Consider the following 27,774-nt stretch of genomic DNA (forward strand, 5'->3'; position numbering starts at 1 on the left):
CTTAGTCATCAGACCCTTATCTCATCTGAAAGAGAACCTATCCATAGCTTGCAGTGACCACAATAAGCCAAAACTGAATTGATCATTTTGGGTGATTGCTCTAAACGTATTTTTAACCACAGGTCGGGGGAACGGGGGTGGGAGGTAGCAATGGAAAAGAGAACAAAGTTTGGAAAACCTGCAATAAGGTCTCTGAGTCAACAATTTAATGATTTAAAATAAATAAATAAAAGTGCCAGAGCACCCTGGGGCCCTGTTCTTATTCAGATACACATCTGTTCGGCAATAGAATGAGGAAGTTAATTACTTTTCTATGATACGTATGTATTTTGTGAAACGCCACACTGTACCAGTTAATAATGATCTACCTTCTGTTGACACAAAATGTTTAAATTAATAAAAATCTAAATGCTATGTCTCATAGCAAGGCACACTTAATTGAAAGGCTGGATGGCGAAGAGTAGTAATTTTCCTGGGTAAAAATTATTGGGATGAGCTTACAGCAGCATGAAAAGCTCAGTCAATAGATGGACTTACGTTGGCAAACTGTTTTCATGTGTTCATATTTTACAGAAAGTGAAGACTAAGCTTCTCTAATTGCTAACACAGCGGCACTGGGATTGTTCCAGAGAGAAACTGAGACTGAGAGTCGGTCACTGCCCTTCAGTTCAGTTCAGTCCCTCAGTCGTGTCCGACTCTCCGCGACCCCATGAATCACACAGCACGCCAGGCCTCCCTGTCCATCACCAACTCCCGGAGTTCACTCAGACTCATGTTTATCGAGTCGGTGATGCCATCCAGCCATCTCATTCTCTGTTGTCCCCGTCTCCTCCCACCCCCAATCCTTCCCAGCATCAGACTCTTTTCCAGTGAGCTTAGTGGACAATATTAGTGATTTTACATTTAAACCTGTCCATTCAGTCTTTAAGTTCTGAAATAACAAATGTAGAAAGGGCATAGACAATCCCTAAAAGCTTTGTTAATAACATCAAAAATCCCTGTGCTCCTCACTGAGTACAACCCTGATACCTAGACGCTAAACCATCAGCATTACAGCAACAGTTTATTTCTTCCAGACTATAAAATGGTATTTGGTTACCTCAGAAAAATCCAGATAACATCTGAAGCAGGCTCCCAGCACAAAGACTAAGGGACGTACTTGAAATAAACTTGAACTTGTCTTGAGCCCCGAAACCACCCAAAGAAAAATCTGAAACCCAAGATATCCTACGATAATTTTGCTATCTTCCACTTTTTCTGGAATAAGGAACAAAATGGTCTACCACCTTTCATTTTTAAGCTCTCTCTACACCCCCACACCCCCCGTCTATTTGCCACTCTGCTGCTGCTGCTAAGTCACTTCATGCTTAAAAAGGGCTTCCCTGATAGCTCAGCTGACAAAGAATCCGCCTGCAGTGTGGGAGACCTGGTTCAATTCCTGGGTTGGGAAGATCTTCTGGAGAAGGGATAGGCTACCCACTCCACTATTCTGGGCTGGAGAGTTCCATGGACTATATAGTCCATGGGGTCACAAGGAGTCAGACACAACTGAGCCACTTTTGCTTTCATGCTTAAAAAACAGAACAAAACAAAAACTATTGGGACTGAGATATAGAAGTAAACTCTATTTCCGATTTACTAATTTGCTTCTTTTTATGTGCTGATCCTGAAGGACCAGGGAGGAGGACTGTCTCGTTTCCTTGTTTATTTATTTTTGGCTGTGCTGGGTCTTTCTTGCTTTCTCTAGTCAGAGTGAGCAGGACTACTCACTAGTTGCGATGGATGGGCTTTTCATTGCAGTGACTTTTTAAAAAATTAATTTATTTTTTAATTGAAGGATAATTGCTTGACAGCATTTTGTTGTTTTCTGTCAAACATCAATATGCAGTGGCTTCTTTCATTGCTGAGCTCAGGCTCGAGGTGCATGTGGGCTCAGTAGTTGCAGCTCCTGGGCTCTAGAGCCTGGGCCCAGTAGTTGCGGCGCATGGGTTTAGCTGCCCTGGGGCATGTGGGATCTTTCAGGAGCTGGAATTGAACCTGTGTGCCTTGCATTGGTGGAGAATTCTTAAAGACTGGACCACCAGGGAAGCCTGGAGGACTGCTTCTTTCTGACCTCTCAACATCTTTATCCCTGGAAACCAACAGGAGATAGCAAAACACACAGATGGCCCAATACAGTACGAATTCAGGCACCAACCTAATAGGCTTAACCCTCTTTTCATTCTTGCCTATTTCTGGCCTGCTTTCTGGGATATTCAGTTAACAGGGTCTTCTTTTAGGCCTTGGAGTACATGACAGGCACTCAGCAAATGCTTGCTAAACACATATGTCATGAGAATGAGTAGATAAAGGTGAAATGACCCAAACCCACAGTGGGTGATTTTTAAAAAGTCTTTTCTTTACCAGCAGAATGTGTGATTTTAAAAAAAAATCCTCCCCTGTCCACCCAATCTCACTTATCCAGGGAACTATTAGAATCAAATAGGTTCCAGAACTTAAAGAATGGTAAGCTTCCTGGGAATCCAAGCAAGAGACAGATGGGAAAGATTTTGTTCTTAGAAGATCCCCTAGAGGGGAAACATATCATGTCTTTAAAAAAAAAAAAAAGTTTGGAAGGTCGGTACATCTAATCCAAAGGTCACTGTTGCTGTTTAGTCGCTCAGCCGTGTCCAGCTCTTTGCAACCCCATTGACTGTAGCCCTCCAGGCTTCTCTGTCCATGGGATTTCCCAGGCAAAAATACTGGAATGGGTTGCCATTTCTTACTCCAGGGGATTTTCCACACCCAGGGATCAAACTCTTGTCTCCTGCACTGTCAGGCAGGTTCTTTACCACTAAGCCACAAGGGGAGCCCTATCTAATCCAAATACTTCCAGTTGAAGTCTATTTCCCCAGGCTTCAGTTCAGTTCAGTTCAGTCGCTCAGTCGTTCGTGTCCGACTCTTTGTGACCCCATGAATCACAGCACACCAGGCCTCCCTGTCCATCACCAACTCTCGGAGTTCACTCAAACTCATGTCCACAGAGTCAGTGATGCCATCCAGCCATCTCATTCTCTGTCGTCCCCTTCTCCTCCCACCCCCAATCCTTCCTAGCATCAGACTCTTTTCCAGTGAGTCAACTCGTCGCATGAGGTGGCCAAAGTATTGCAGTTTCAGCTTTAGCATCAGTCCTTCCAATGAACACCCAGGATTGATCTCCTTTAGAATGGACTGGTTGGATCTCCATGCAGTCCAAGGGACTCGCAAGAGTCTTCTCCAACACCACAGTTCAAAAGCATCAATTCTTTGGCGGTCAGCTTTCTTCACAGTCCAACTCTCACATCCATACATGACCATGGGAAAACCCATAGCCTTGACTAGATGGACCTTTGTTGGCAAAGTAATGTCTCTGCTTTTTAATATGCTATCTAGGCTGGTCATAACTTTTCTTCCAAGGAGTAAGCGTCTTTTAATTTCCTGGCTGCAATCAGCATCTGCGGTGATTTTGGAGCCCAAAAAAATAAAGTCTGACACTGTTTCCCCATCTATTCCCCATAAAGTGATGGGACCAGATGCCATGATCTTCGTTTTCTGAATGTTGAGCTTCAAGCCAACCTTTTCACTCTCCTCTTTCACTTTCATCAAGAGGCTTTTGAGTTCCTCTTCACTTTCTGCCATGAGGGTGGTGTCATCTGCATATCTGAGATTATTGATATTTCTCCCAGCAATCTTGATTCCAGCTTGTGCTTCTTCCAGCCCAGCATTCCTCATGAGGTACTCTGCATATAAGTTAACTAAGCAGGGTGACAATATACAACCTTGACGTACTCCTTTTCCTATTGGGAACCAGTCTATTGTTCCATGACCAGTGCTAACTGTTGCTTCCTGACCTGCATATAGGTTTCTCAAGAGGCAGGTCAGGTGGTCTGGTATTCCCATCTCTTTCAGAATTTTCCACAGTTTATTGTGATCCACACAGTCAAAGGCTTTGGCATAGTCAATGAAGCAGAAATAGATGTTTTTCTGGAACTCTCTTGCTTTCTCCATGATCCAGCGGATGTTGGCAATTTGATCTCTGGTGCCTCTGCCTTTTCTAAAACCTGCTTGAACATCTGGAAGTTCACGATTCACATATTGCTGAAGCCTGGCTTGGAGAATTTTGAGCATGACTTTACTAGCGTGTGAGATGAGTACAATTGTGCGGTAGTTTGAGCATTCTTTGGCATTGCCTTTCTTTGGGTTTGGAATGAAGACTGACCTTTTCCAGTCCTGTGGCCACTGCTGAGTTTTCCAAATGTGTAGCACTTTCACAGCATCATCTTTCAGGATTTGAAATAGCTCAATTGGAATTCCATCACCTCCACTAGCTTTGTTCGCAGTGATGCTTTCTAAGGCCCACTTGACTTTACATTCCAAGATGTCTGGCTCCAGGTGAGTGATCACACCATCATGATTATCTTCGTCGTGAAGATCTTTTTTGTACAGTTCTTCTGTGTATTTTTCTACAGCACTTCTGCTTCTCTGAGCACAGGGGAGGTTCTCCTTGTCCCTTTTATAAGTTATGGCTGCTGGACATGGTGACTTCCAGCTTCAGAAGAGAGCTGCCCTAGGCCTTTTGTTGAGCTTGAAAGGCAATGCTATGTAATTTAGTCTGCACAATTCTTACCACGACTTTAATTGACTTTATTCATAACAAGACACAGTTGTAAAAAAGTAGATATTCACTGACATGATGTCAAACTTGGGGAGTTTTTCTCATCTTCTGAAGGTGTGTGCCATTCCCACTGAGGAACTCTCCATGTTGAATGCGGCCTAATTGTTTAGAAATGATTAACATGTCTTTATTTCATTTGCAGAAAACATAATTTATTAATTGGCTGCTGCTTTCTGTGTTTCATTTTGAGAAGCACAATAAATAAAGAAATTAGCATAAGAAGGCACCGAAAAAAATGCAAACGTTGACTAAATTCTGAAAAAAGCAAGATGATTCTAAATTAAGGATACACAAATTTATTGCATAAAAGGGTTTAATGACAAATGTGGAGACAACTGTTTTTATGAGCCCTTAGCTGCAGCTTTCAAATTTTAATTTCATGGACAGGAACACACGATCAATGCTTTAACAATTTCAGGGTTCAATTTATATATCAAAAACGGAGAGACAGAAAGCTCACATCTTTCTTTACTTGAGTTCTCAGGGTCTGAAAATGACGGGGCAATAAATGTTGAAAGAGAACAGCAGACATGCTGATGTCTGCATCTGAAGCAATACAATATCCTAATTACCAAGAAGTACAGTTCTAGTTCAGAGAACCATCACACCCTCTCCTCAGCAATTAATACTCAGCACAATTGGTAAACATGCTAGTCTTTAACTGAAGCACCCAGAAACAGCCTGTAAGCAGATGAGTATCTGACCAGCTGCCATATCCCCTGATATTAACTGTACCCAATGACATGTCATTCTCTGGGGTGATGGGGAGGGAAAAAGGCAGGGAAGAACAAAATCTGACTCCATATTTGATCTGCTTCTTTTACTTTAACCTTGGGTTTCCCTTGCTTTTGTTACTATACTCGCTAAAAAGATGCTGTCTGTAGCTGTAAGCATACATAATGGCCTCTCTGCCTGAATGTTAAACTAAAGTACCCTTGTGGGGATCACAAGGAAACACCCTGACCCTGCCCACCTGTGAATGGCTTCAGGAAAGTAGAAATTAACACGTCCCTTTCCTGAGGCTGGCCGAATGGAGAGATATTTTGCAGGATTTATGGCCTCTTTACTTCCTCACTTCCTCCCCTTCCCTGTTGTGTAAAAGGAACTATCATCCAGACCCCTTAAGAGGCAACTCTAAGACCCTAGTCCACCATCTTGTTGGACACCCAGCTTTCCGAATAAAGTCATTATTCCTTGCCTTAACACCTTGTCACCCAATTATTGGCCTGTTATGCAGCAAGCAGAAGGAGCTTGACTCACTAACACCATCACAAACATGCAACAACAGCTTTCGAAAAGTCCTTCTTCTGGATGTAACAGTATGAGAACCTCACTAATTTCCTCACCTGTTTTGAGAGTTTCTGATTCTCCTTTGTAGAATAGTTTCTGACTTTTTTGTTTCTACACACACAATTATATTTTTCCTGGCTGCTGCTGGTCAAAAGCCAACCCTCACTTTCTTTAATGGCTTCCCATCACTCTGTAATGAAAATCCAAACTCTCTGCCTGGCTTACCTCTCCCCTTGCCCCCAGTCACAACCCTTACCAACCTTTATCCTCCAGGAACACTGAACAATATGCAGCTTCCCGATACAGATGTGAGAGTTGGACCATAAAAAAGGCAGAGTGTGAAGAATTGATGCTTTCAAACTGTGATGCTGGAGAGGACTCTAGAGAAATCTCTTGGACAGCAAAGAGATCAAATGAGTCAATTCTGAAGGAAATCAACCCTGACTAGTCACTGGAAGGACTGATGCTGAAGCTCCAATACTTTGGCTACCTGATGCAAAGAACTGACTCATTGGAAAAGACTCTGATGCTGGGAAAGATTGAAGGCAGGAAGAGAAGGGGATGACAGAGGATGAGATGGTTGGATGGCATCACTAATTCAATGGACATGAACTTGGCAAACTCCAGGAGACGGTGAAGAACAGAGAGGCCTGGCGTGCTGTATTCCATGGGGTCGCAGAGAGTCAGACACGACTTGGCAACTGAACAGCGATGACACACGATACTCTCCAAACCTCCAGGACATTTCCCAGGGTGTGCCCTCAGTGTGGAATGCTCCCTCTGCACCTGCCTCACTGAAAACACCTGTACAGCCTTTATATCTCAGGTCGATATCACCTCTTCTGTGAAGTCTTCTCTGACTGTGCAGGGTTATTTTTTTTTCCTTTCCTTTGTTCCCACTGCACTTAAAACAGGCTTCCATTATGATAACTGCTGTACTCACAGAACTGTGTATCTGATGTCTGTGTCCACACTATAATGTGCGGGAAGGGGAGGTCTTTCTCTCTTAGGATTACCATAGTTGGTATATTACAAGCCTTACTTCATTAAATACTTGGGAAAGGAAGGAGGGAAGCAAACATTCAAGCAGGTTTGCTGAAAGATTGGCGATAAATGGTGACTGTGGATGAGAGATAAGCAAAAATGGAGACAAGTCCACTCCTAAGTCCTAAGCAATACCAGAAGCCTGATTTCCTGAGAATTAATGTTCAGGCTTGGAATAGAAAAGACTTCTTGGAAATCACAGTCCTTGTTGCAGAGTGTGTCTGGGTTTCTCAGATGTACCACTAGCAGCTAGTGGTTTAGTCTTTTTACAGGCTCAACCTAATCTCATTCTCCTGAGTGGTTAGTGGAAGCATTAGTGAACATTAGTTCTTGGTCTTGGACAGACATTACAATTAAAATACTCTAAATTATCCAGTGGTAAAACAATCTATCTAAACAATACAAAAACAATCTAAAATATATACATCTTCTGTTTTTATTTCGAGAGTTCTGTCATCCAAAGGAGATGAGAAATTGGATAAAGATATTATTTTAAGCACTTCAAGATGAGTGAACAAATGGAAGTGATCTTGCAAGAAAAACAGTCAAAGGGGAACTTCTAGCCAACTTACTTTTTTAACCTTTACCTTTGCCCCCACGCCCAGGTACAGTACCCCCAGTGCCTCATCAAAAGAGCATTGCCCCAGAGTTAGGATCCCTGGGTTTTCTGGTTCTGACTCTCCAACATCACTCACTGTCCAGGTCACTTTTACTCTCTGTAAAAGGAAGATATTGAAGCAGATGCCTAATGTTTCTTCCAGCTATTCAAGCTGAACTGACACCTTCTGACATATCACTAGCCTCTTGTGGTATTTGTTTATGCATCTAAGTAAAAAGCATGCTTTCTTGTGCCTATCTTTTAGGCTCTGAAATTATGCACTCAACAATACATAGGAAGACCCCAATCTTACCATCATTTCAGCAGGTTTTGGGGTGAGAGTGTGGAGAAATGCACACACATAACAATATGCCACATTTACCTGGAGTCCTAGAGTTACTTCTCAAAGCAAGGGACTAAGAAAGTGGAACCACAGTTGGGAGCCCCCCAGCCACAACTCACAGAGCCACACCACACATTCTCCTGGACTCACCAATGACACCAATTCCCCAGCTTCATCCCTTCACTGAGGTGGTGTTGCTACAGGGGCCTGTCTGCTGCTGCTGCTTAGTCGCTCAGTCGTGTCCGACTCTTTGTGACTTCATGGACTATAGCCCACCAGGCTCCTCTGTCCATGGGATTTCTTCAGGCAATAATACTGGAATGGGTTGCTACTCCATTCTTCAGGGGCTCTTTCTGACCCAGAGATCGAACCCAGGTCTCCCACACTGCAGGCAGATTCTTTACCTGTCTATAACTACACAAATAGTGAGCCCCAAGGAGTTATCATGAAATTCACTATTTAGTCTGCTTCTTCCCACATCACCACTGTGAGATGTCAGTGGAAATTTGTGTGTCAGAGACCCACAGGATTCCAAAGGTTTGGGAAGTCAAGCACGTCATTTTAAGGGCTTTAGGCAGGTACCATGGATAAAAAGTCTTAGCCTTCAAGTCTGCTGTTGTGCCCAGCAAATAGATATGGGGCGGGGGGTGGGGGTGGTGGTGGAATGTACTTTGCAAACTAAATAAATAAAAGTTATTTTTGAGTGGCATCATATTCTCTTAATTTCTACACAGATTATGACAATTGAAGGAATGAGAATACCCTATCTTCCCACTCCTGACTGCGGGAACATCCTTTCTCTTGTCACTATTGAGCCAGCTACAGGTTTCAGGCACAGCCCTCTGCTGCCCACTGCCCTGCAGAGTAGCTGGTCTCACCCACTCTGGAGCCCTGAGCTGCTGTGACTACTGAGGAGGCCTATTCTCAGGCTCAGGGCTGAAGGAGTATGGGGGACACTCCTCTGCACGGTACTGAGAAATCAGTGGCAAGGGAAGTCTTGTCTGGCCTCCATTCCCACGAAGTTCCATGATTTCTCTTTCATTGTGGGCAAAAGATTTCAAAAATGGAGAAGAATTCAGAAGGGAGAAGAATTCCTGTGTGCTAAATTCTAAAAGCCAGAGAAGGCAATGGCAAGCCACTCCAGTACTCTTGCCTGGAAAATCCCATGGATGGAGGAGCCTGGTAGGCTGCAGTCTGTGGGGTCGCTAAGGGTCGGACACGACTGAGCGACTTCACTTTCACTTCTCACTTTCACACATTGGAGAAGGAAATGGAAACCCACTCCAGTGTTCTTGCCTGGAGAATCCCAGGGATGGGGGAGCCTGGTGGGCTTCCGTCTATGGGGTCACACAGAGTCGGACATGACTGAAGTGACTTAGCAGCAGTAGCAGCAGCAAATTCTAAAAGCAGCATCATCTCCTCTGGGAGGGAACTTGAGGAAAGAGTCCAGGATGACATCTGCTTTGTCCAGGGATCAGGGGGGAAGGGGAGGAATGGCCTGCAGGTCACTCTGGCCAGGGGCACTCCTGCTGTCTTCCCACTCACTCAGACAGCCCCCTCCCTACTCTCCTCCCTGCACATACCCCACACCCCTACATACAGTGTGAGCCTCGTCAGGAAATGTGGGAATGAACAGGGTCACATGTGATGAAGGGTCGTGAGATGCCTCAGTCTGGATACAGGTCAGCTCCCTTCTCAGGAGGGAGCACCCAGGCGGGGGGTGGGTATCACAGGGTGAATACAACAGTGCAAAGTACTAATCACCACAACACAGGCATCACTGGAGCCAAACAGAAGGCATTAGGAACAAAAAAGGGGAAGGAAGCAAAGATGACTAAAAGTTGGAGCGGGAAGACTTCAAAAGCTGTCAAGAAGATTAGGTGAGCAATTCGGGGAACCTGATCAGCAAATGATGGGAATGGCGGATGCTGTAATTCCCACAACTTTCCATTTAGACTCTTTCCTCAGACTACTCAATAACAGCCACCATCACTGAGGAAATACCACCTCCTGAGCTAGACTTACATTATCTAATTGAACCCTCCAAGCAGCTTTGCCAGATATGGATTATTCTCATCTTACAAAAGGAAAAACTAGGGACTATTACAGGGAAACCTGCCAACATCAAACAGTTAGGAGGCAGCAGACTCTGCATGCCTCTAAAGCATGTACAGTCAACTGCCCTGTTACCTAACATTCAGATTTGATTTCTGGCTACTGTCACCAGTGTTCTGAGTAGGTGTTCCAGGACTAGAACTCAACTACTCTTATATCTGATACTGCACTCTTTCTATGATATACTATTGTCTTACTTAAGATATTGATTCAACAAATGCTACTGGAATAATGGGGCAACCATTTACAAAAAAAAATAAATATATAAACAAACCTTGTACCACATATAAAAATTAACTAAAAAATGGATCAAGCCTAAAACTATAAAATTTCTAATAGAAGACATAGAAAAATCTTTATTCTTTTGGGTTAGGCAAAGATTTCTATCAGAAGACAGAGTTGTTAAAGAAAGAGAATGAAAACTGAATGACAGCAAAATTAAAAACCTCCACCCTTCAGAGTACTCTTTCAAGAGAATTAAAAGACAAGTCACAGACAAGGACAAAAGTTTTCTGAAACATGTATCTAATAAAAGACTTGGATGCACGATAAAGAACTCTCAAAACTCAAGAAAAAGAAAATACCTAACTTTAACTTTTAACATGGGCAAAAGATTGGAACAAGTATATCACCAAATAGTTATATAGGTGGCAAATAAGCACATGAAAATAACAAATCATTAGTCTGTCCATGGGGGTTCTCCAGGCAAGAATACTGGAGTGGGTTGTCATGCCCTCCCCCAGGGGATCTTCTCAACCAGGGACTGAGCCCACATATCTTACGTTGCCTGCATTAGGTGGGTTCTTTACCACTAGCGCCACCTGGGAAGCCCCATTAGCCATTAAAAAACACAAATTAAAGCCAGAAAGTGATATTAACTATACGTCTATTTGAATGATTAAAAACAAAAACAAAACTGATAAAATCAAGTGCTGGCAAGGAAGTGAAGTAACTTGAACTTTCATTCATTGATGGTGGGAAATCCAAAATGGTACAGCTACTTTAGAAAACAGGTTGGCAATTTCTTATATAGTTTAACATATATTTACTGTACAACCCAGCAATCCTACTCCTAGGTATTTACCCAAATGAAATGAAAATTTATATTCACACTAAAACCTATGTATGAATGTTTAAAGTGGCTTCATTGATAACCACCAACAACTGCAAAACCAAACACCCTTCAATTGGTTAAATAAACTGTGGGACAGCCACATAATAGAATACAACTTGACAATAAAAAGAAACCAAATACTGAGATTATAAATTTACATGCATGTAAAAATAACATGGCTGAGTATCACTTAGAATGATGGCAGATGCATCATTCTAAATGAAGGAAGACAGAATCTAATGGCTGTTAGGATCAATTTATATGACATTCTGGAAAAGGTTAAGCTATAGTGACAGCAGATCAGGGGTTGGCAGGGGCTGGAGGTGGGGGTGGAGGCTGATTTTAAAGCACTTATAGGGGAATCTGGGGAGGGGTGATGGGATTGATCTGTATCTGGATAGCTGTGGTGAGGCAAACGGCATGTATTTGTCAAAACTCAGAACTGTGCAGTAAAAAGAGTGAATTTTAATGGATGCAAATCATACTCCCATATTTAAAAACTAAAAGAGGGAAAATGTATATACTATTCATGAAATTACAGAGACAATACAGTGGAGCAATTAAGAATGTAGCTCCTGAAGTTACTGCATCTGCAAAGTGTGAAGAAGAGCAACCACCCTCTTATAAAATGATGGAGATTAAGTGAGAGGAGGTATAGAATCCTGCCCAGCACACAGTAAGAACCCTGAAGCTTGAGTAGACAAAACTATGATGATTATATTCTTTGAGGAAGAGTAGAAGGAAATGGCAACCCACTCCAGTACCCTTGCCTGGAAAATCCCATGGACAGAGGAACCTGATAGGCTACAGTCCATGGGATCGCAAAGAGTTGGACACGACTGAACGACTTCACTTCACTTCACCTCACTGAAGGGCTTCCCTGTTGGCTCAGCTGTAGAGAATCCACTTGCTAATACAGGGTCGGGAAAATCCACTGGAGGAGAAAATGGCAACACATTTCAGTATTCTTGCCTGGGAAACCCAATGGACAGAGGAACCTGGAAGGGTCCATGGGGTTGCAAAGTGTCGGACATGACTTAGGGACTAAACAACAACCACCACCTCACTCTGCAGCACTCCTTGAACACCGTGTGCCATGTGTTGAGTGAGGGAATGTGCCCAGGACACAGAATGCATACTTCCTTGTCACAGCAGCTGCCACCACTGAAGCCGTTCCCCAAGCCAGAGCTGCTTCTACACCAAAAGCCAGGAGAAAATAATTTGTATGCAAGAATTGTAAAGGCTGTGAGAGGGAATTCGTGTCACCACAAATTGTGGCGAGACCCTCTTCTTACCCTTGGGGTGGGCTTTTGGATAAACCAGAGCCATATAGTCTCTTGGGGGAAGTCAGTGTTGAAGCGCTGTGACCTGTAATGTGGAAACAGCACACCCCAGGGCTAACGCCATAGCAACAGTGTGTATCTCACTGTATATTTCAGAGCCCACTATGTCCACCATGCCACGCCCAGAAGCCTTGCCCTGGCATTCACAGTGACACTGCATGTGGGGTTAGGTGACTATGAAGCCAATAACCCCTTTCCTCACTTTAACATTAATGACAGCCACTTTTGGAAAAATCATTCTTCAGGTTGTTTGGAGAAACAAGACAGGTAACATATAGTACTGTCAGGTTTTACTGCTTAAAAATTTATCACACACACACACGCACAATACACACTCTCTCTCTTTCCTTCAGTTCAGTCGCTCAGTTGTGTCCGACTCTCCGCGACCCCATGAATCACAGCACGCCAGGCCTCCCTGTCCATCACCAACTCCCAGAGTTCACTCAAACTCATGTCCACAGAGTCGGTGATGCCATCCAGCCATCTCATTCTCTGTCGTCCCCTTCTCCTCCCGCCCCCAACGTTTCCCAGCATTAGAGTCTTTTCCAGTGAGTCAACTCGTCACATGAGGTGGCCAAAGTATTGCAGTTTCAGCTTTAGCATCAGTCCTTCCAATGAACACCCAGGATTGATCTCCTTTAGAATGGACTGGTTGGATCTCCTTGCAGTCCAAGGGACTCTCAAGAGTCTTCTCCAACACCGCAGTTCGAAAGCATCAATTCTTCGGTGATCAGCTTTCTTCACAGTCCAACTCTCACATCCTCAGTTTCCTGCCAAATCTTCCTAATCTTCTGAAGATAATGTAATTCTGTTACAATGAAAACTTTAGAAACAGGAAACACATTCTTCTTAGATTATTAAAACTTGAAATATAAAACAATTCAGAGCTGACTGGGCTCATCATTCCCACCATGAGGAATTTCTGCTTACAATTAATTTAGCAAATAGCAATTAATTTAGCAAAATAGAAGAAGGCAGCAATATATATATATATATATATAGGTTTTCTCCTGACCTTTCAGTAATTGCTCATATTTCAAATAGACTCAAGTTACCATAAAAACCTTTTCCTGGGTAGAAAACTTTCTTTTCCTTTGAATACAGTTTTAACTCTACATTCCTTTACTTCTTCAGACAATCCTTGTCCCTCCCTTTGGGTCAGTCCTGCCTCTTCTCCCCAGTTTTCCCAGTTTAGCAGTGACAGGGCAGGGACAGCACAGCACATACAGGAACCAAGGCTGCTCTTGCCTGGCACCAGCAGTAGCTGTGTCTCTGAGGGATGCTGGGCTCTGTAACTCACAGAGGTTGTGGAGGGTCTCTGAGGGACCCAAGAAAAGAGAGTCGTTGAAAAGAAACTGAAATAATTACCAAAGACAGCTATTAACATCGCTTTATTTCTATAGGAGAAAATGTGTGTGCATAGTCGCTCAATTGTGTCTGACTCTTTGAGACCCTTTGGACTGTAGCCCGCCAGGCTCCTCTGTCCATGGGATTCTCCAGGCAAGAATACTAGAGTGGGTTGCCATTTTCCTCCTCCAGGGGATCTTCCCAGCCCAGGGATTGAACCTGAGTCTCCTGTGTCTTCTGCATGGCAGACAATCAGGGAAACCCCACAGAAGAAAATAAGAGCAAGTGAACTTAGAACTGTAGCATCAAGGAATGAGGAGTTTCTGAAGGTGTTTCCCCTACAGAACCATCTATTAAATGATTTTTTAAATGGATACACTTTCAGAATGACTCTACTCAACTCTCTGTCCATAGAAGGCCCAGTGATACAAGACACAGATCCCTGCTTTGCAGACAGGCTGGTACCAGGAAAAGTGCGCACATGTTTGGAAGCCCTTGGGAGAATTAGATCATTGTTTATCCTTGTATTTTCTTCTGCTGCCAAAGACTTGAATTCTTAGCTATGAGAAGCAAACAGCAGGCTTTCAACAAGATGTTGTAAGTTCAGACTTGGAGGTGCTCACCTCTACTCCAAAGTGATAGTAATGATAAGTAAACTATAAAAAGAGAAACAAAAATGTCTTTACTAATTTGAAAACAAGATCAACATCTCTCTGGACCAGTAACAGAAATGCAGAGCAGTCAGCAAAACCGAAGCCAGAACCTCAGGTCTGGAAGCCGGCAGTCACAGACACGCGTTTGGTCCCAATGGTTAAGAGAGATAAAAGTGATTCACAGAAGAAAGGGGAGCTTAAAGGTAAGGGTGAGTCTTCCCTGGTTATGAAAAGAGGCCGAAAATATAGGATGACGACATGTTTCCTGGGGATAAATATTTACAGGAACTGTTGGCCCTGGAAAGCCCAGAAGACACACATAGAGTCTCTCCGGGTATACAGTCAGATGCCTGTCGCCTAAGTAACCAGGTCGGTAATCTCAACTTCACTGTGGTCCACACTTACAAACGCCATGGAGTCTGGTTCTGAGCTGGGGCCTGAGGGAGGCAAGCAGAAAGCTATGAGAGAGCAGATGCACAGAAACGGAGAGAAAAGAACAAAATAAGAAGATGTCCCACTAAAAATGGGCCTGCCACACAGAATTCCAAAACACAGAGTGAAATGCAGGGCTAAGCTAAAAAGAAAAAAAAAATCAAGAATCTGAATGTGATTTCACTCTAGGAAAATAAACTATAGCACTGAGCAACCAAGACATTAAAGTAAGATTAGGATGTGCAAATAGATACATAACAGAGAAGCACGTACTGGACATGAATAAGAAATGACAGAACAGAAACAAGTAGAAATAAAACCTAAACTGGAAGATCGGGAATAAAAAGCAAATTTGAAATCCTGCAAATAAAAAACCCCTTAAATCAACCCAATAGCAAAATAGGATGTGATTTAACGGAGCTTTAGTATTAGAAACACAGAATAAATGCCAGAAGCTGAAATGGGGCACCTCTAGGGGGCAAGACTTGGGGAGCAGCAGGAGAGAGCATGTACTAAGGTTTTCAATGCGGGTCTGGTACTTTGACTTTTAATAATATTTTTTTTAATTAAAAGACTGTAAGAAATAGAAGGATTACTTGAAGGATATGCAGTCTCTGCTTTCTTCTATATAGTTCGATAAGTTTCACTCTTAGAATGAAGTAAGCCAGAGAGATAAGAACCTAGATTACATAAATTTTCACCTTCCCTACTTCTTTGATTAAGCTATGATGTGAAATTATGTCAATCAGCTACACTGAAGAATATCACAAAAGTCAGCTATTTAAATCTTCGCAGATGTCTAGACAGGGATATTGATAATTCAGTCTCAGTGGGACCCATGGCGGGGGCCTCTGAGACAGGAAAAAACTGCTTCAGCTGAGGAGCATGCATGTGTCCAGTCTTCCAGCTACTGTGCATTTTGAAATTAGTCTTAATACAACTCCCTTGTATTACAGATGATGGAAAAAATCAAGAGAGGTTGAATGCCTTGCCCAAGATAGATACACGATGGACTGGAATCCAGCACAGAAATCAAGAACTTTTTTTTCCCTCAAATAATTGAGATTTTCTTGGCTATTTTGAGGATCAGCACACAGATATTCGGCTGCTGAGAAATTCAGAGCAAATTTGTAATTTATTTCTTGTCACTATACAGTATCATATGGCAAGCATTCTGGGTTCTAACTTGCTTTTATCTGATTTTTTGTCACTTATTTCACAAATCAATGTAAAATGTATCGTTGTCATATGGCATATGCAGGTATATATTACTGCATACATGTGTGTCATGGACACACGTGTGCCTGAAAGCCACTTCAGAGTCTTTTGGATGGGAGGTTATAATTAGATTAAACAAGTTAGATCAGACAATTGAAGAAGAGAAGAGAGGCAAAAGGAAAAGAGAAAAAAGAAACCAAGGTAGGCTGGACCTTGGGGTCATGATCCTGGAGGACAGTGAATGTCATGCTGAGTTTGAAGTTTATCTTGAAGACTAAAGCTAATGCTAAATATTTTTTAAAATTCTGAATAAAGCAACAGCATGGAAGTAGTGCTGTTTCAGAAAACTTACTCTGAAGCCATGTACAAGACAGATGAAAGAGAAAGAAATTTGAGTGTCAGGTGACCATTTAGGGGCTATTTCAATAATCTAGGAATGAGGCAAGAGGGCTGTGAGCAGATCGACATTGTGTTTTAAAAGAAAGATCATATGTACCAGGTATTAGGTGACATGGAAAGTAAACACAGCTTTTTCTTTTGCAATAAAACATGTGACATCCAAGGAAGGATGCTATGTACTATCCACAAACTTATGGAAACAATCAATTCCATTTAGTCTGTTCTGTTTCTATTGCCTTGGATTTTGACCTGCACAAGCCAAATCATTTCAAAACCTTCTCTAGAAGGTAAGTTTTATTTCTTCCAGAAACAAAGTTGTTGCTGATTACAAATGACAGCTAACTCCACAAATGCAAATTACCCCTGCTATTAAAAGGCCTTTTGCCTTCCTGAAACACAACACCAGGCAAGTCCAGTAATATGTAGATGTAGGCACATAATAAATATTACTTAATGCAGAAACCTGTTGAGATGAATTTTCTAGGTTCCAAGAAAAGCAGAAAAATAAGCTTGGAAACTTTAAATCTAGGAACTGAAGTAAATATAATTTTTGACAACTAATTTTGAATGTATGCTCTTTTGCGGATGCATTAAGTGGAATTCACCTCTGTCTTTTTCAAATCAAATAAACAGTATAGAGAATTCAGAAGGAACGTTTATATTGCTAAACAGAACAAAATTCTCAAATAGAAACTTGAAAATATAACTGATGAATTGAAATGAAGTTTATATCCATTTAAATATATATTCTACTCACTTCCACTAGGAAACATTTCATAGAAATAAGGGGTAATAGAGCCAGAAGGGGCCTTAAGATGATCAAGTCCTAATACAACTCCCTTGTATAACAGATGACATAAAAAATCAGAGAGGCTGAATGCCTTGCCCAAGATAAATACACAATGGACTGGAATCCAGCACAGAAACCAAGCATTTTTTTTTAATAATGGAGATCTTCTTGGCTATTTTGAGGCTCAGGACAGATACTTCAATTTGCACACAAATCTTAAAATCTGAAAAATCATGTCATTGTGATTCTTTCCTAAACAGTTATTCTGGTGACTCTCCAGCTTGAAATTTGAAGGCAAATTTTTCTTAATAGGATATTAAGTATCAGTATCTTCAAATATTGTCGTTACATTATAAACTTCACTAATCCAGAACTTACTATCACATACAGTATATATTAAAATTTTCAGTTTTCTTTCCCAGTACATTACCAAAGTTACTACAAAAACTGCATATCATGACCAAAGATGCTAGCACGCCATTCTGACAGGGACAACCAAGACAAGGGATTTTCTTTAGGAAACGATTCTACTGAAAACAACACAGGAAAGGAAGTTCAAATGTTCAAGACACAGTAAATACACAACGTGACTTCAAACTACCATTTAATATGCTTTGTATTATAAGCTATAAAAAATAATCCCCATCTATGGTATGTTCAGTGGACATTCAAGACAATCGAAACCTCCTTAGTCAATATCCCACTATTTTCTGGTTGTACCAAAAAAAAAAAGAAAAACACACCAGAAAATGTTTTTATCTCTTAAAAAAACCCTTGCAAGGGGAGGGAGGGACAAATTGGGAGAGTAGGATTGACACATATATATTCATTCAGTTCAGTTCAGTTGCTCAGTCGTGTCCGACTCGCCGCGACCCCATGAATCACAGACGCCAGGCCTCCCTGTCCATCACCAACTCCCAGAGTTCACTCAAACTCATGTCCACAGAGTCGGTGATGCCATCCAGCCATCTCATTCTCCGTCGTCCCCTTCTCCTCCCGCCCCCAACCTTCCCCAGCATCAGAGTCTTTTCCAGTAAGTCAACTCGTCGCATGAGGTGGCCAAAATATTGCAGTTTCAGCTTTAGCATCAGTCCTTCCAATGAACACCCAGGACTGATCTCCTTTAGAATGGACTGGTTGGTTCTCCTTACAGTACAAGGGACTCTCTCAAGAGTCTTCTCCAACACCGCGGTTCAAAAGCATCAATTCTTCGGTGATCAGCTTTCTTCACAGTCCAACTCTCACATCCATACATGACCACGGGAAAAACCATAGCCTTGACTAGATGGACCTTGTTGGCAAAGTAATGTCTCTGCTTTTTAATATACTATCAAGGTTGGTCATAACTTTCTTTCCAAGGAGTAAGCGTCTTTTAATTTCATGGCTGCAATCAGCATCTGCAGTGATTTTGGAGTCCAAAAAAATAAAGTCTGACATTGTTTCCACTGCTTGTCCATCTATTTCCCATGAAGTGATGGGACTAGATGCCATGATCTTTGTTTTCTGAATGTTGAGCTTCAAGCCAACCTTTTCACTCTCCTCTTTCACTTTCATCAAGAGGCTTTTTAGTTCCTCTTCACTATTATCATGTGTTAAATAGATAACTAGTGGGAAGCTAGAGAAGGCAATGGCACCCCACTCCAGTACTCTTGCCTAGAAAATCCCATGGATGGAGAAGCCTGGTTGGCTGTGGTCCATGGGGTCGCTAAGAGTCGGACACTTCCCTTTCACTTTTCATTTTCATACCTTAGAGAAGGAAATGGCAACCCACTCCAGTGTTCTTGCCTGGAGAATCCCAGGGTCGGGGGAGACTGGTGGGCTGCCGTCTATGGGGCTGCACAGAGTCAGACAGAACTGAAGCAACTTAGCATCAGCAGCAGCAGTGGGAAGCTGGTGTGTAGCACAGAGTTCTGCTCTGTGGTCTGTGATGACCTAGAGAGGTGTGACAGAGGGGTGGGATGGGGAGGGGTGGGAGGGAGGCTCCAGAGTGGGGGACATATGTATACATATAGCTGATTCACTTTATTGTACAGCAGAAACTAATGCAGCTATGCTCCAAAAAAATAAATTAAAAAAAAAATCCTTCACAATTAAAAAGGGAAGGAAGTGGAATTCTCTTCTTAAAAATGTCTCCAGAGCTTCTAAAAGTCTTATATTTACAAAATATTAGATAAATATATTCCTCTGGGTCATGCCAGAAGGGAGACAGGGGCCACTGATATGACATAGCAGATGATATTAATCAGACGGCTTTTTTCTCTCCTGTTTCATCAGAGACTAGGCTGGATTCATTTTTAGTTTCTCCATTTTCTACAGGTAAATCTTCTTCAATCTCTTGCTTAGGCATTTTGGCCAGTTTTCCCTTTGCTCCCTTTTCTCCCTTTGGTCTGAAGAGTATCCTTTCCTGCTGCCTCTGTGGCTTCATGTCCACTTTTTCAGGAACAGGCTTAGCTGACAACCTTGCCCATCTCTTGGGCTCCCCATTCGCCACCCCTTTGGTGGAGCTGACCCTCCCCTTGGGCATCATGATGGTAGTGGGGCGGGTGTGTGCCAGGTGCCTGTGGGCTACTGTGCGCCAACAGCCTTCCCAAAGCCAGATGCTGCCACTCCTCCTGCCCTCCAGTACTTTTTTGGTGATACAGCTTGGCCTACCTCTAACACAATATTTATAAAGGTTAAAGTTATATGTCAACTTGACTGGGTCATAGGGTGCCCAGAAATTTAGTCAGGCATTATTCTGGATGTGCCCATGAAAGTGTTTTTGGATGAGATTAACACGTGGATAAATTGGCTTATTAAAGCAGATTGTTCTCCCCAGTGTGGGTGGGCCACACTCAATCAGCTGAAGCCTTGAACAGCACAGAAAGACAGACTCCACCACTAGTAAGAGCAAACTCCTTCTCCCTGACTACCTTCTAGGTGGGATTTCAGTTTCTTCCTCCCTTTGGACTCAAACTAAAATACTGGTTTTCTTGCATCACTGAGCCTACCAACTTTTGCCATAACTTATGCCATCAGCAACCCTGGGTCTCCTGCCTGCCGACTGCAGATCTTGGGACCTGTCAGTCCCTTAGTCACATGAGCCAAATCCTTATAATCAATCAATCAACCTATCTCTGTCTCTTTACATGTGTGCATGCATGTGCACACACACACACACACATACACCCTGCTCATTCTCTTTCTCTGGACAATCCTAATATTATCTCAAACTTTGAACTCAAAGGAGTAAAGAAAATGGTCTTAATGGATATGATAAGACACTACAGATCAGCTACCAAAGCTATTCACAACTTCTTCTCCCTTGTCTTCTTCTAGTATAAAGGCTGAAAAGCCAAAATTCTATTTCTTCACCTCTTTCACAGCTACAGTAGTATGTGACCCATAAGATACAGGTGGAAATCCCCAGGATAGTTTCCCTTTGTTCTTTGCCTTTTATCACCCCCTTATTTTTCCTGTCTAGAGTTTGGATGAAATGACTGGGGCTTGGGGGCAGCAGTCATCCTGGGGCCATGAAGACAAAAGCATATGCTAGGGCTGTCTAAGGAGGAAGACAGAGGATTCTGGGTCTGTGATGAAATCTACCAGTAGCTGTTCTTATGTTGGGCTGCTTCTTTAGAATTATTGAGAAAAACATATTACACATACTAAAGCCAGTTTTCTTTGGGTTATCTGTTATTTGTAGCTAAACTCTTTCCTAATATATTATTTCAGCCCATATTTCAACTATAAGCCAAAAGTGAACATGACCTGAGTTTTAATCAAATAATTATTCAAAAAAACAACTGAGGATCTGCCATATAGATGGCATATGCGCTTGCATGCACAGTCATTAAGTCATGTCCGACTCCTTGAGATGCTATGGACTATAGCCCACCAAGATCCTCAGTCCGTAGGATTTTCAGGCAAGAATACTGGAGTGGGTTGTCACTCCCCTCTCCAAAATGGCAGGTAAGAGGCACTAAATGGAACAGCCTTCCCATCCCCAACCAAGGATGCTTATGGGACACTAGCTCACTCCCAGCCATTGCAGGTTGAACTCTGAGGAGGAATTCCAGGGGATCTCTGATTCCTGGAATGCTTGTGAATGGCAAATGTAAACACTAAAGTAGACTGAAGCTTGGGGAGCTATCAGCAATGGATCCAACTTTTCCCATTCCATTCATTTATTTCTATAATTTAGACTTTTTCTATATCTAATGCTTTTTTTATTACTATATGACGGGCATGGTTATGGCAAATTAAAGTATCAGACTGATCAAATTAATCAGAGTGTTTTCATTAATTCAAGATGGTGTTTGATTCAGAAGATACATCCTGTTAGCAAAACTTAGCATTAACTGTTTTTTTAATTGGAGGATAATTGTTTTACAATATTGTATTGGTTTCTTCCATAAAACAACATGAATCAGCCATAGGTATACATATGCCCCCTGCCTCTTGAACCTTTCTCTCTATAAGCTATTTTTAATGAAAAACCAATCATGATCATTGACTTCTGCATCTTTAGAATGAGCTTATGCTCTTTTCTCATGGAGTGTAAGCAGCTACCTTTCTCCACTGATGTGGGCACCAGAAGCCACAGGTAGTTGTCATACAGTGGAAGGAGCACTAGGTTTATCAAAAGATTGGTGTTTGAGACTTGGTGCTACCACTTTTCCTTCATCCTATCTCAGAGGCACAGCTCTGAACCTTTCTGAGTTCTGTTTCCTAATTTATGAGTCTTAAGTTCAAATGAGATAATGATTACAAAAGAATTCCAACAAATATAAACACTCCACAAAAGTAAGAGTTCATTAGACAACGTGACTGTGTGCAAACTAAGAGTAAGTAGCTTCAGTATAAGGAAAGTATATGAGTAATATGAGAAAAGTTCATTTATTATCTTTATGGCATTTATTTTGACTCTTCATTTCTCAGAAAGTAAAAGTTGCTGGATAAGGAATCTCCACCTGATAAAGTATTGCAGTAGAAAGGGTTACAGGAGGAACTTTAAAGAAATAAAAATCAGATAAAACTTGGTGTATTTACTACTGAGCAATAACTGTTACCACTCATATCTTAATTAGCCCTCTTGCTATAGGCTCTAATAGCACTCTGGCCTCCAATATCTTTTCAATTACATGTTTTACACCCACCTTCCCTCTAGACTCCATAGATCTTTACCTGAGATTAAACCTCTTGTTGCCTGGTGGTTGATAAGAGTTCCAGGAAATAAAACATATCCAGCACAATGTATTATTTTATTTACCTTTGTTTCCTACTATGCACTGAGAGTCATTTACTTTGGGGTTAATGGGAAATAAAAGCAGTGTTCTCTGCAAAATCATGGGGATATTGCCTGGGTGGTGTTTCAAGCTGGTTCCATACCACATACCTTGTCCTGGGTTTGACATCGGAAACAGTCACAGTCAAAGCAGTACTGGTCCCTCAGCTGCTTCCTGCGCTCCTCGCTGGTCATCAGCATATCCAAGTAGCAGATGGTGAGCTGCGGGGGCCAGAGAGAGGGAGGCGTCACACGGCTGCTGGGCCCACCTTCTTAAACAAACGGCTATTACTTCAAATTGTTAAAGTAAAACATGTTTCAGTTACACACCAGAAAGTGTGAGGAGATACTTCTTACAGTCTCTCCACCCAAATAATCACATGTAAAAATTTTAAGGCATTACCTTCCAGTCTTTCTTAGGTATATCATATATTTAATATTTTAAAGAATTGGCCTCATCAACTCTATGCACTTTTGCACATTTTATTCACTAAACAGAAAATATCAAGAGCTGTTATATGTTTGGTATTAGTAAGTTTTGGTAATACTTTCTGTAACCACTGGCAATCAGAGAAGCCATATTAATCCTGGCAATCAAATGGATGGCAGATTATGTCGACAGATCGCTCTTAAATCCTACTCAATTCTATAGCTGCTTCATGGAACTTAGGCTCAACCAGATTTGGACTGTTGGAAATGAGGAAACAGTTCTTTACTTGTGAGGATTTAAAAAGATGGAACACTTTCCAGATAGGGAGAATTTAATGTTAGGATGCGATCACTGATGAAAGTACCTAACTTGACTTCCTTGAACCCTTTTTAATATAATAACTGTGCCCTGCTTTGAGTTTTAAGCCAGATTTTTCACTCTCCTCTTTCACCCTCATCAACATTCAAAAAGCTAAGATTATGGCATCTGGTTCTATCACTTTATGGCAGATAGAAGAGGGAAAAGTGGAACCAGTGACAGATTTTATTTTCTGAGGCTCCAAAACCACTGAGGACAGTGACTGCAGCCATAAAATTTCAAGAGACACTTGCTCCTTGAAAGGAGAGCTATGACAAACCCAGATAGTGTATTAAAAACAAAGACATTACTTTCATACAGTGAAAGCTACAGTTTTTCCAGTAGTTACGTACAGATGTGAGAGTTGGACCATAAAGAAGGCTGAGTGCCAAGAACTGATGCTTTCAAATTGCGGTGCTGGAGAAGACTCTTGAGAGACCCCTGGACAGCAAGGAGATCAAACCAGTCAATTCTAAAGGAAATCAACCCTGAATATTCATTGGAAGGACTAATGCTGACGTTGAAGCTCCAACGGTTTCGCCACCTGATGTAAAGAGTTGACTCACTGGAAAAGACCCTGATGCTGGGAAAGACGGAAGGCAAAAGGAGAAGAGGGCAGCCGAGGAGGAGATAGTTAGATAGCATCACCGACTCAATGGATGTGAGTTTGAGCAAACTCCAGGAGATACTGAAGGACAGGGAAGCCTGGCGTGCTGTCGTCAATGGGGTGGCAAAGAGTCGGACACGACTTAGCGACTGAACAACACACCTTGCACCAAATAGTGAAAGATCACCGGTGAGGGGGCACACTTCAGGGACTTTCCCGGTTTCTCTCTAGCCCTAAGTTTTCACTTCAAGACGCAGGTCTTTATGTATCATCAAGATGTGTAAACATTTCTTAGATCTCCTATCTACTGAAAGTCTAATTCAAAACATACAAAATGGAACTCCAGATCTCCCCAACCTTTCCCTCACAGCTGGAACATTCCCAGTCTCAGTTGACATTAATTCATCTTTTGTGTTATCCAAGGGGAGACCTTGGGGTCACCCCTGACTTCCCTTCCTTCCACTTTCCCCACTCAATCCACTAGGAAACTCTGTGGGCTCAATCACAGAAATACATCCAGAACCAACCACGTTCTACCTGTTCCTCCTGTTCCATCCTGGTCTAAGCCATCATCATCTCTTGCCTATAAAATGTAAGTCTCACCAGGCATCCCTGCTTCTCCCCTGAGCTGCCTGCACTCCATCCTCTAAACCAGAGTGATTCACTTAAAATGTCAGTTGGATCAGATACTTCCTCTCTTCTAAATGTTTTAACAGCTCCTCCTTTAGTTTAGAGCAAAAGCCAAGTCCTTACAACAGATTCTCATAAAAAGACTCAAAGTGTGGTTCTGCAGAGTGGATTACTGGTCTATGCTGAAGTGAGTAAAGAAATGCAAAGGAAACATTTAGAAATTTTGACACCAATCTGGTAAGAGAAATTTTATGTGGCTCTAATAATAAAATATTAGGCTCTTATTTTAAGTTCAGTTTTCTAGTAATTCGTTTTCATTAAATCTTATAAAACTATTAGCCGACAATGGATTAAGGAAAAAAATAATAAACTGGTCCTTCATCACAGATAGTGGGTGCAGCAGTGGCTTCATAGCAGGTCTTTTCCCATCTCCTCTCCCCTCCTGGCTGCTTCAGGCAGCCCAGCCTCACCAGGGTTTCACACACACACACCTGCTTCAAGGCCTGCACATGGGTGCTTCCTCTGCCCTTCTCCCAGATCTGCTATGGTGACCTCCCTCAGTTCCTTTGCGTTTCCATCAAAACTGACTTTCTCACTGAGGTCTAACCTTACTACCGTATTTATCTGGCTATTCCAGGTCTTTAATTGCAGCATGCAGGATCTTTAGCTGTGACATGTGGGATATAGTTCCCTGACCCAGGGCCCCCTCCACTGGGAGCTCAGTCCCAGCCACTGATCGCAAGGGAAGTCCCCTTACAACCTTATTTAAAATAACAACTTGACTCCTACCTCACCCAAGCACTCCTAATTTCCTCATCCTCCTCTAGTTTTCCTTTTTCCATACCAGATCAGCTAGTGACATAGTGCATAAATTACTTCTTTATTTGCTTTTATGTGTAGAAGTAATTAAGTGGGGGTTGCTGTGTGGTGGGGGAAGAAGCGGGTAGTAAAGGAGAAGTGAAGTGAAGTGAAAGTGCTCAGTCGTGTCCGACTCTTTGCAACCCCGTGGACTGTGGCCCACCAGGCTCATCCGTCCATGGGATTCTCCAGGCAAGAATACTGGAGTGGGTTGCCATTTCCTTCTCCAGGGGATCTTCCCGACCCAGGGATCGAACCCAGGTCTCCCGCATTGGAGACAGACGCTTTAACCTCTGAGCCACCAAGGAAGCCCAGTAAAGGAGAAGGAGGAGGATTATCCACTGAGGGAGATGACAAACGCTCCCTAGAGCAGAACATGCCATGTGGCTTTCTGAGACTTAAAAGAAAGCACGTCATGTCCACAAAGCCTGATCTTTCTTGTCTGACAGCATGGTAGGGCAGGGGAGGCCATACCCTGACAAAAAACATGGCTTCGGGAGGCCTCATTAAAGTGGTCAGTGGTGAAGAACGTCAAGTTCACCCTGGCCATCACCAGGGTGACAGAAGCCACAGCCTCAGCTGGCTGGCCCTCTATAAACCCTTCCCATGTGAGGCGGCTATAACATGCTGCTCCACATGCAGAAAACAAGAGTGCCTGTCCTTAAGGAATGTACACTGACGTTACTGAATATCTACGATGTGCTGGGCACTCACCAGTGAAAACCAGCCTAGGTCTTAGATCCATTTGGGAATTGCACCCACGTCTACTGACGCTCTTTTTACAGTAACATGGCTTATGCCTCTGGTGGGGTGCTGGGTGGGGGCAGAAGTTGGGGAGTAGGAATTGCATCATCTGGGGTCTTCTGCTGCAGCGCACGGACCCTCTAGCTGTGTCATGCTGGCGCCAGAGCGTGTAGCTTCAGTGGTTGTGGCACACGGGCTTAGTTGTCCGTGGCATGGAGGATCTTTCCAGATGAGGGACTGAACCCATGTCCTCTGCACTGGCAGGCGGGTTATCAGAAAAGTCCCTATGACTCCAGTTCTCCATCTAGCCCAACGGCTCTTAGTCATCGGTCCCAAATATCAGAATTAACCAGTAGCAGTTATTGGGTGATTACAATGTGCCCAGGGTGAAACCAACAAATCCAGGGCCTGTCTCCCCAGAGAAATACACTTGACAAACCTGAGTTTATTACAAGGGCCAAAACTCATGAGTGATCATGCCAGCCAGAGAATGGGCAGCAGGAAGCTAGTTATTTCATTTAACCCCAATAAAGAGACTCCTACGGCCTCCCTCAGTATCCTGTAACTGCCTGGAACCATTACCTGGACTGTGTAATGATCTTCCAGCTGGCCTCCCTGCTGCCTTTAGCCTATAGTACATCTTCTAAATTGCTTTAAGGGAGATCTTCCTAAAGCTCACATTTTATCACGTCATTTGTCTACACAAAGTTCTGATGGTTCCTCCCTGAATATAGGATGGGGGTACACAAGGCTTCCCAAGCTGATTTTCTGTCTGCCTTTCTAACCTCAAAATCTCCCCCTGTACCCTTTGGTAGTTTAGTTGCTCAGTCATGTCTGACTCCTGCAATCCCATGGACTATAGCCCACCAGGTTCCTCTGTCCACAGGATTTCCTAGGCAAGAATACTAGAGTGGGTTGCCATTTCCTTCAGGGGATCTTCCCAACCCAGGTTTAGAACCTGGGTCTTCTGCATTGAAGGCGGATTCTTTACCCTGCCCACTACCATCTTCCATAACTATGTATATCCAACATAATTATGTTGAAACAATGTACACCAGGCAATGTGTATGGTGTTGACCTTCACCAGCCAATGAATGCCCTTTCACCCATTCTCAGCCTATTCACAACTCTCTCCTCCTTCAGCCGTGGCTCAAATATGACTCCTCCAATGAAGAATGCCCTGTTCTTCTCCTTGGGCCTCTTTCACACCAGTGAAGTTTGCAAAATACACTATCAAAACTGAAGGTCTCAACAGTGAAAACATTTTTATCCACAATATTTTTTTGGAAAAAAAATCCAAATTACTAACTAGTGATGACAACTAAATCATTTTATCAACCAGAGCTAAAAAGCTTTATCAAAGACTCACTGACTCACCAGTTTTAATGGAGAATCTGCTCACTCAATATAAGGCTCATTTAGTGGGAACATATATTTGAAACTTTGCCATTGATCAGTGGATGTTTTAATGGCAAAGAACAAGATCACATTAAAATATTAATG

At 42.5% G+C, this 27,774-nt stretch overlaps 1 protein-coding gene and 1 pseudogene across 1 annotated transcript in view; both read right to left on the reverse strand.

Annotated features, from left to right (window-relative positions):
• Positions 1 to 27,774, reverse strand: part of SMYD3 (SET and MYND domain containing 3) — a 744,849-nt gene that overhangs the window by 130,538 nt on the left and 586,537 nt on the right. The window contains exon 8 of the mRNA XM_055419738.2: positions 22,757 to 22,867. Within this exon, the coding sequence (XP_055275713.1) occupies positions 22,757 to 22,867 (111 nt within the window). The remainder of the gene's footprint in view (positions 1 to 22,756; positions 22,868 to 27,774) is intronic.
• On the reverse strand, positions 19,622 to 21,560 carry LOC148775175 (non-histone chromosomal protein HMG-14 pseudogene; annotated as a pseudogene).

This window comes from Moschus berezovskii, chromosome 17 (assembly GCF_049115385.1).
Source record: "Moschus berezovskii isolate FMDL1 chromosome 17, NW_MosBer_1.0, whole genome shotgun sequence".
Classification (NCBI taxonomy): domain Eukaryota; kingdom Metazoa; phylum Chordata; class Mammalia; order Artiodactyla; family Moschidae; genus Moschus; species Moschus berezovskii.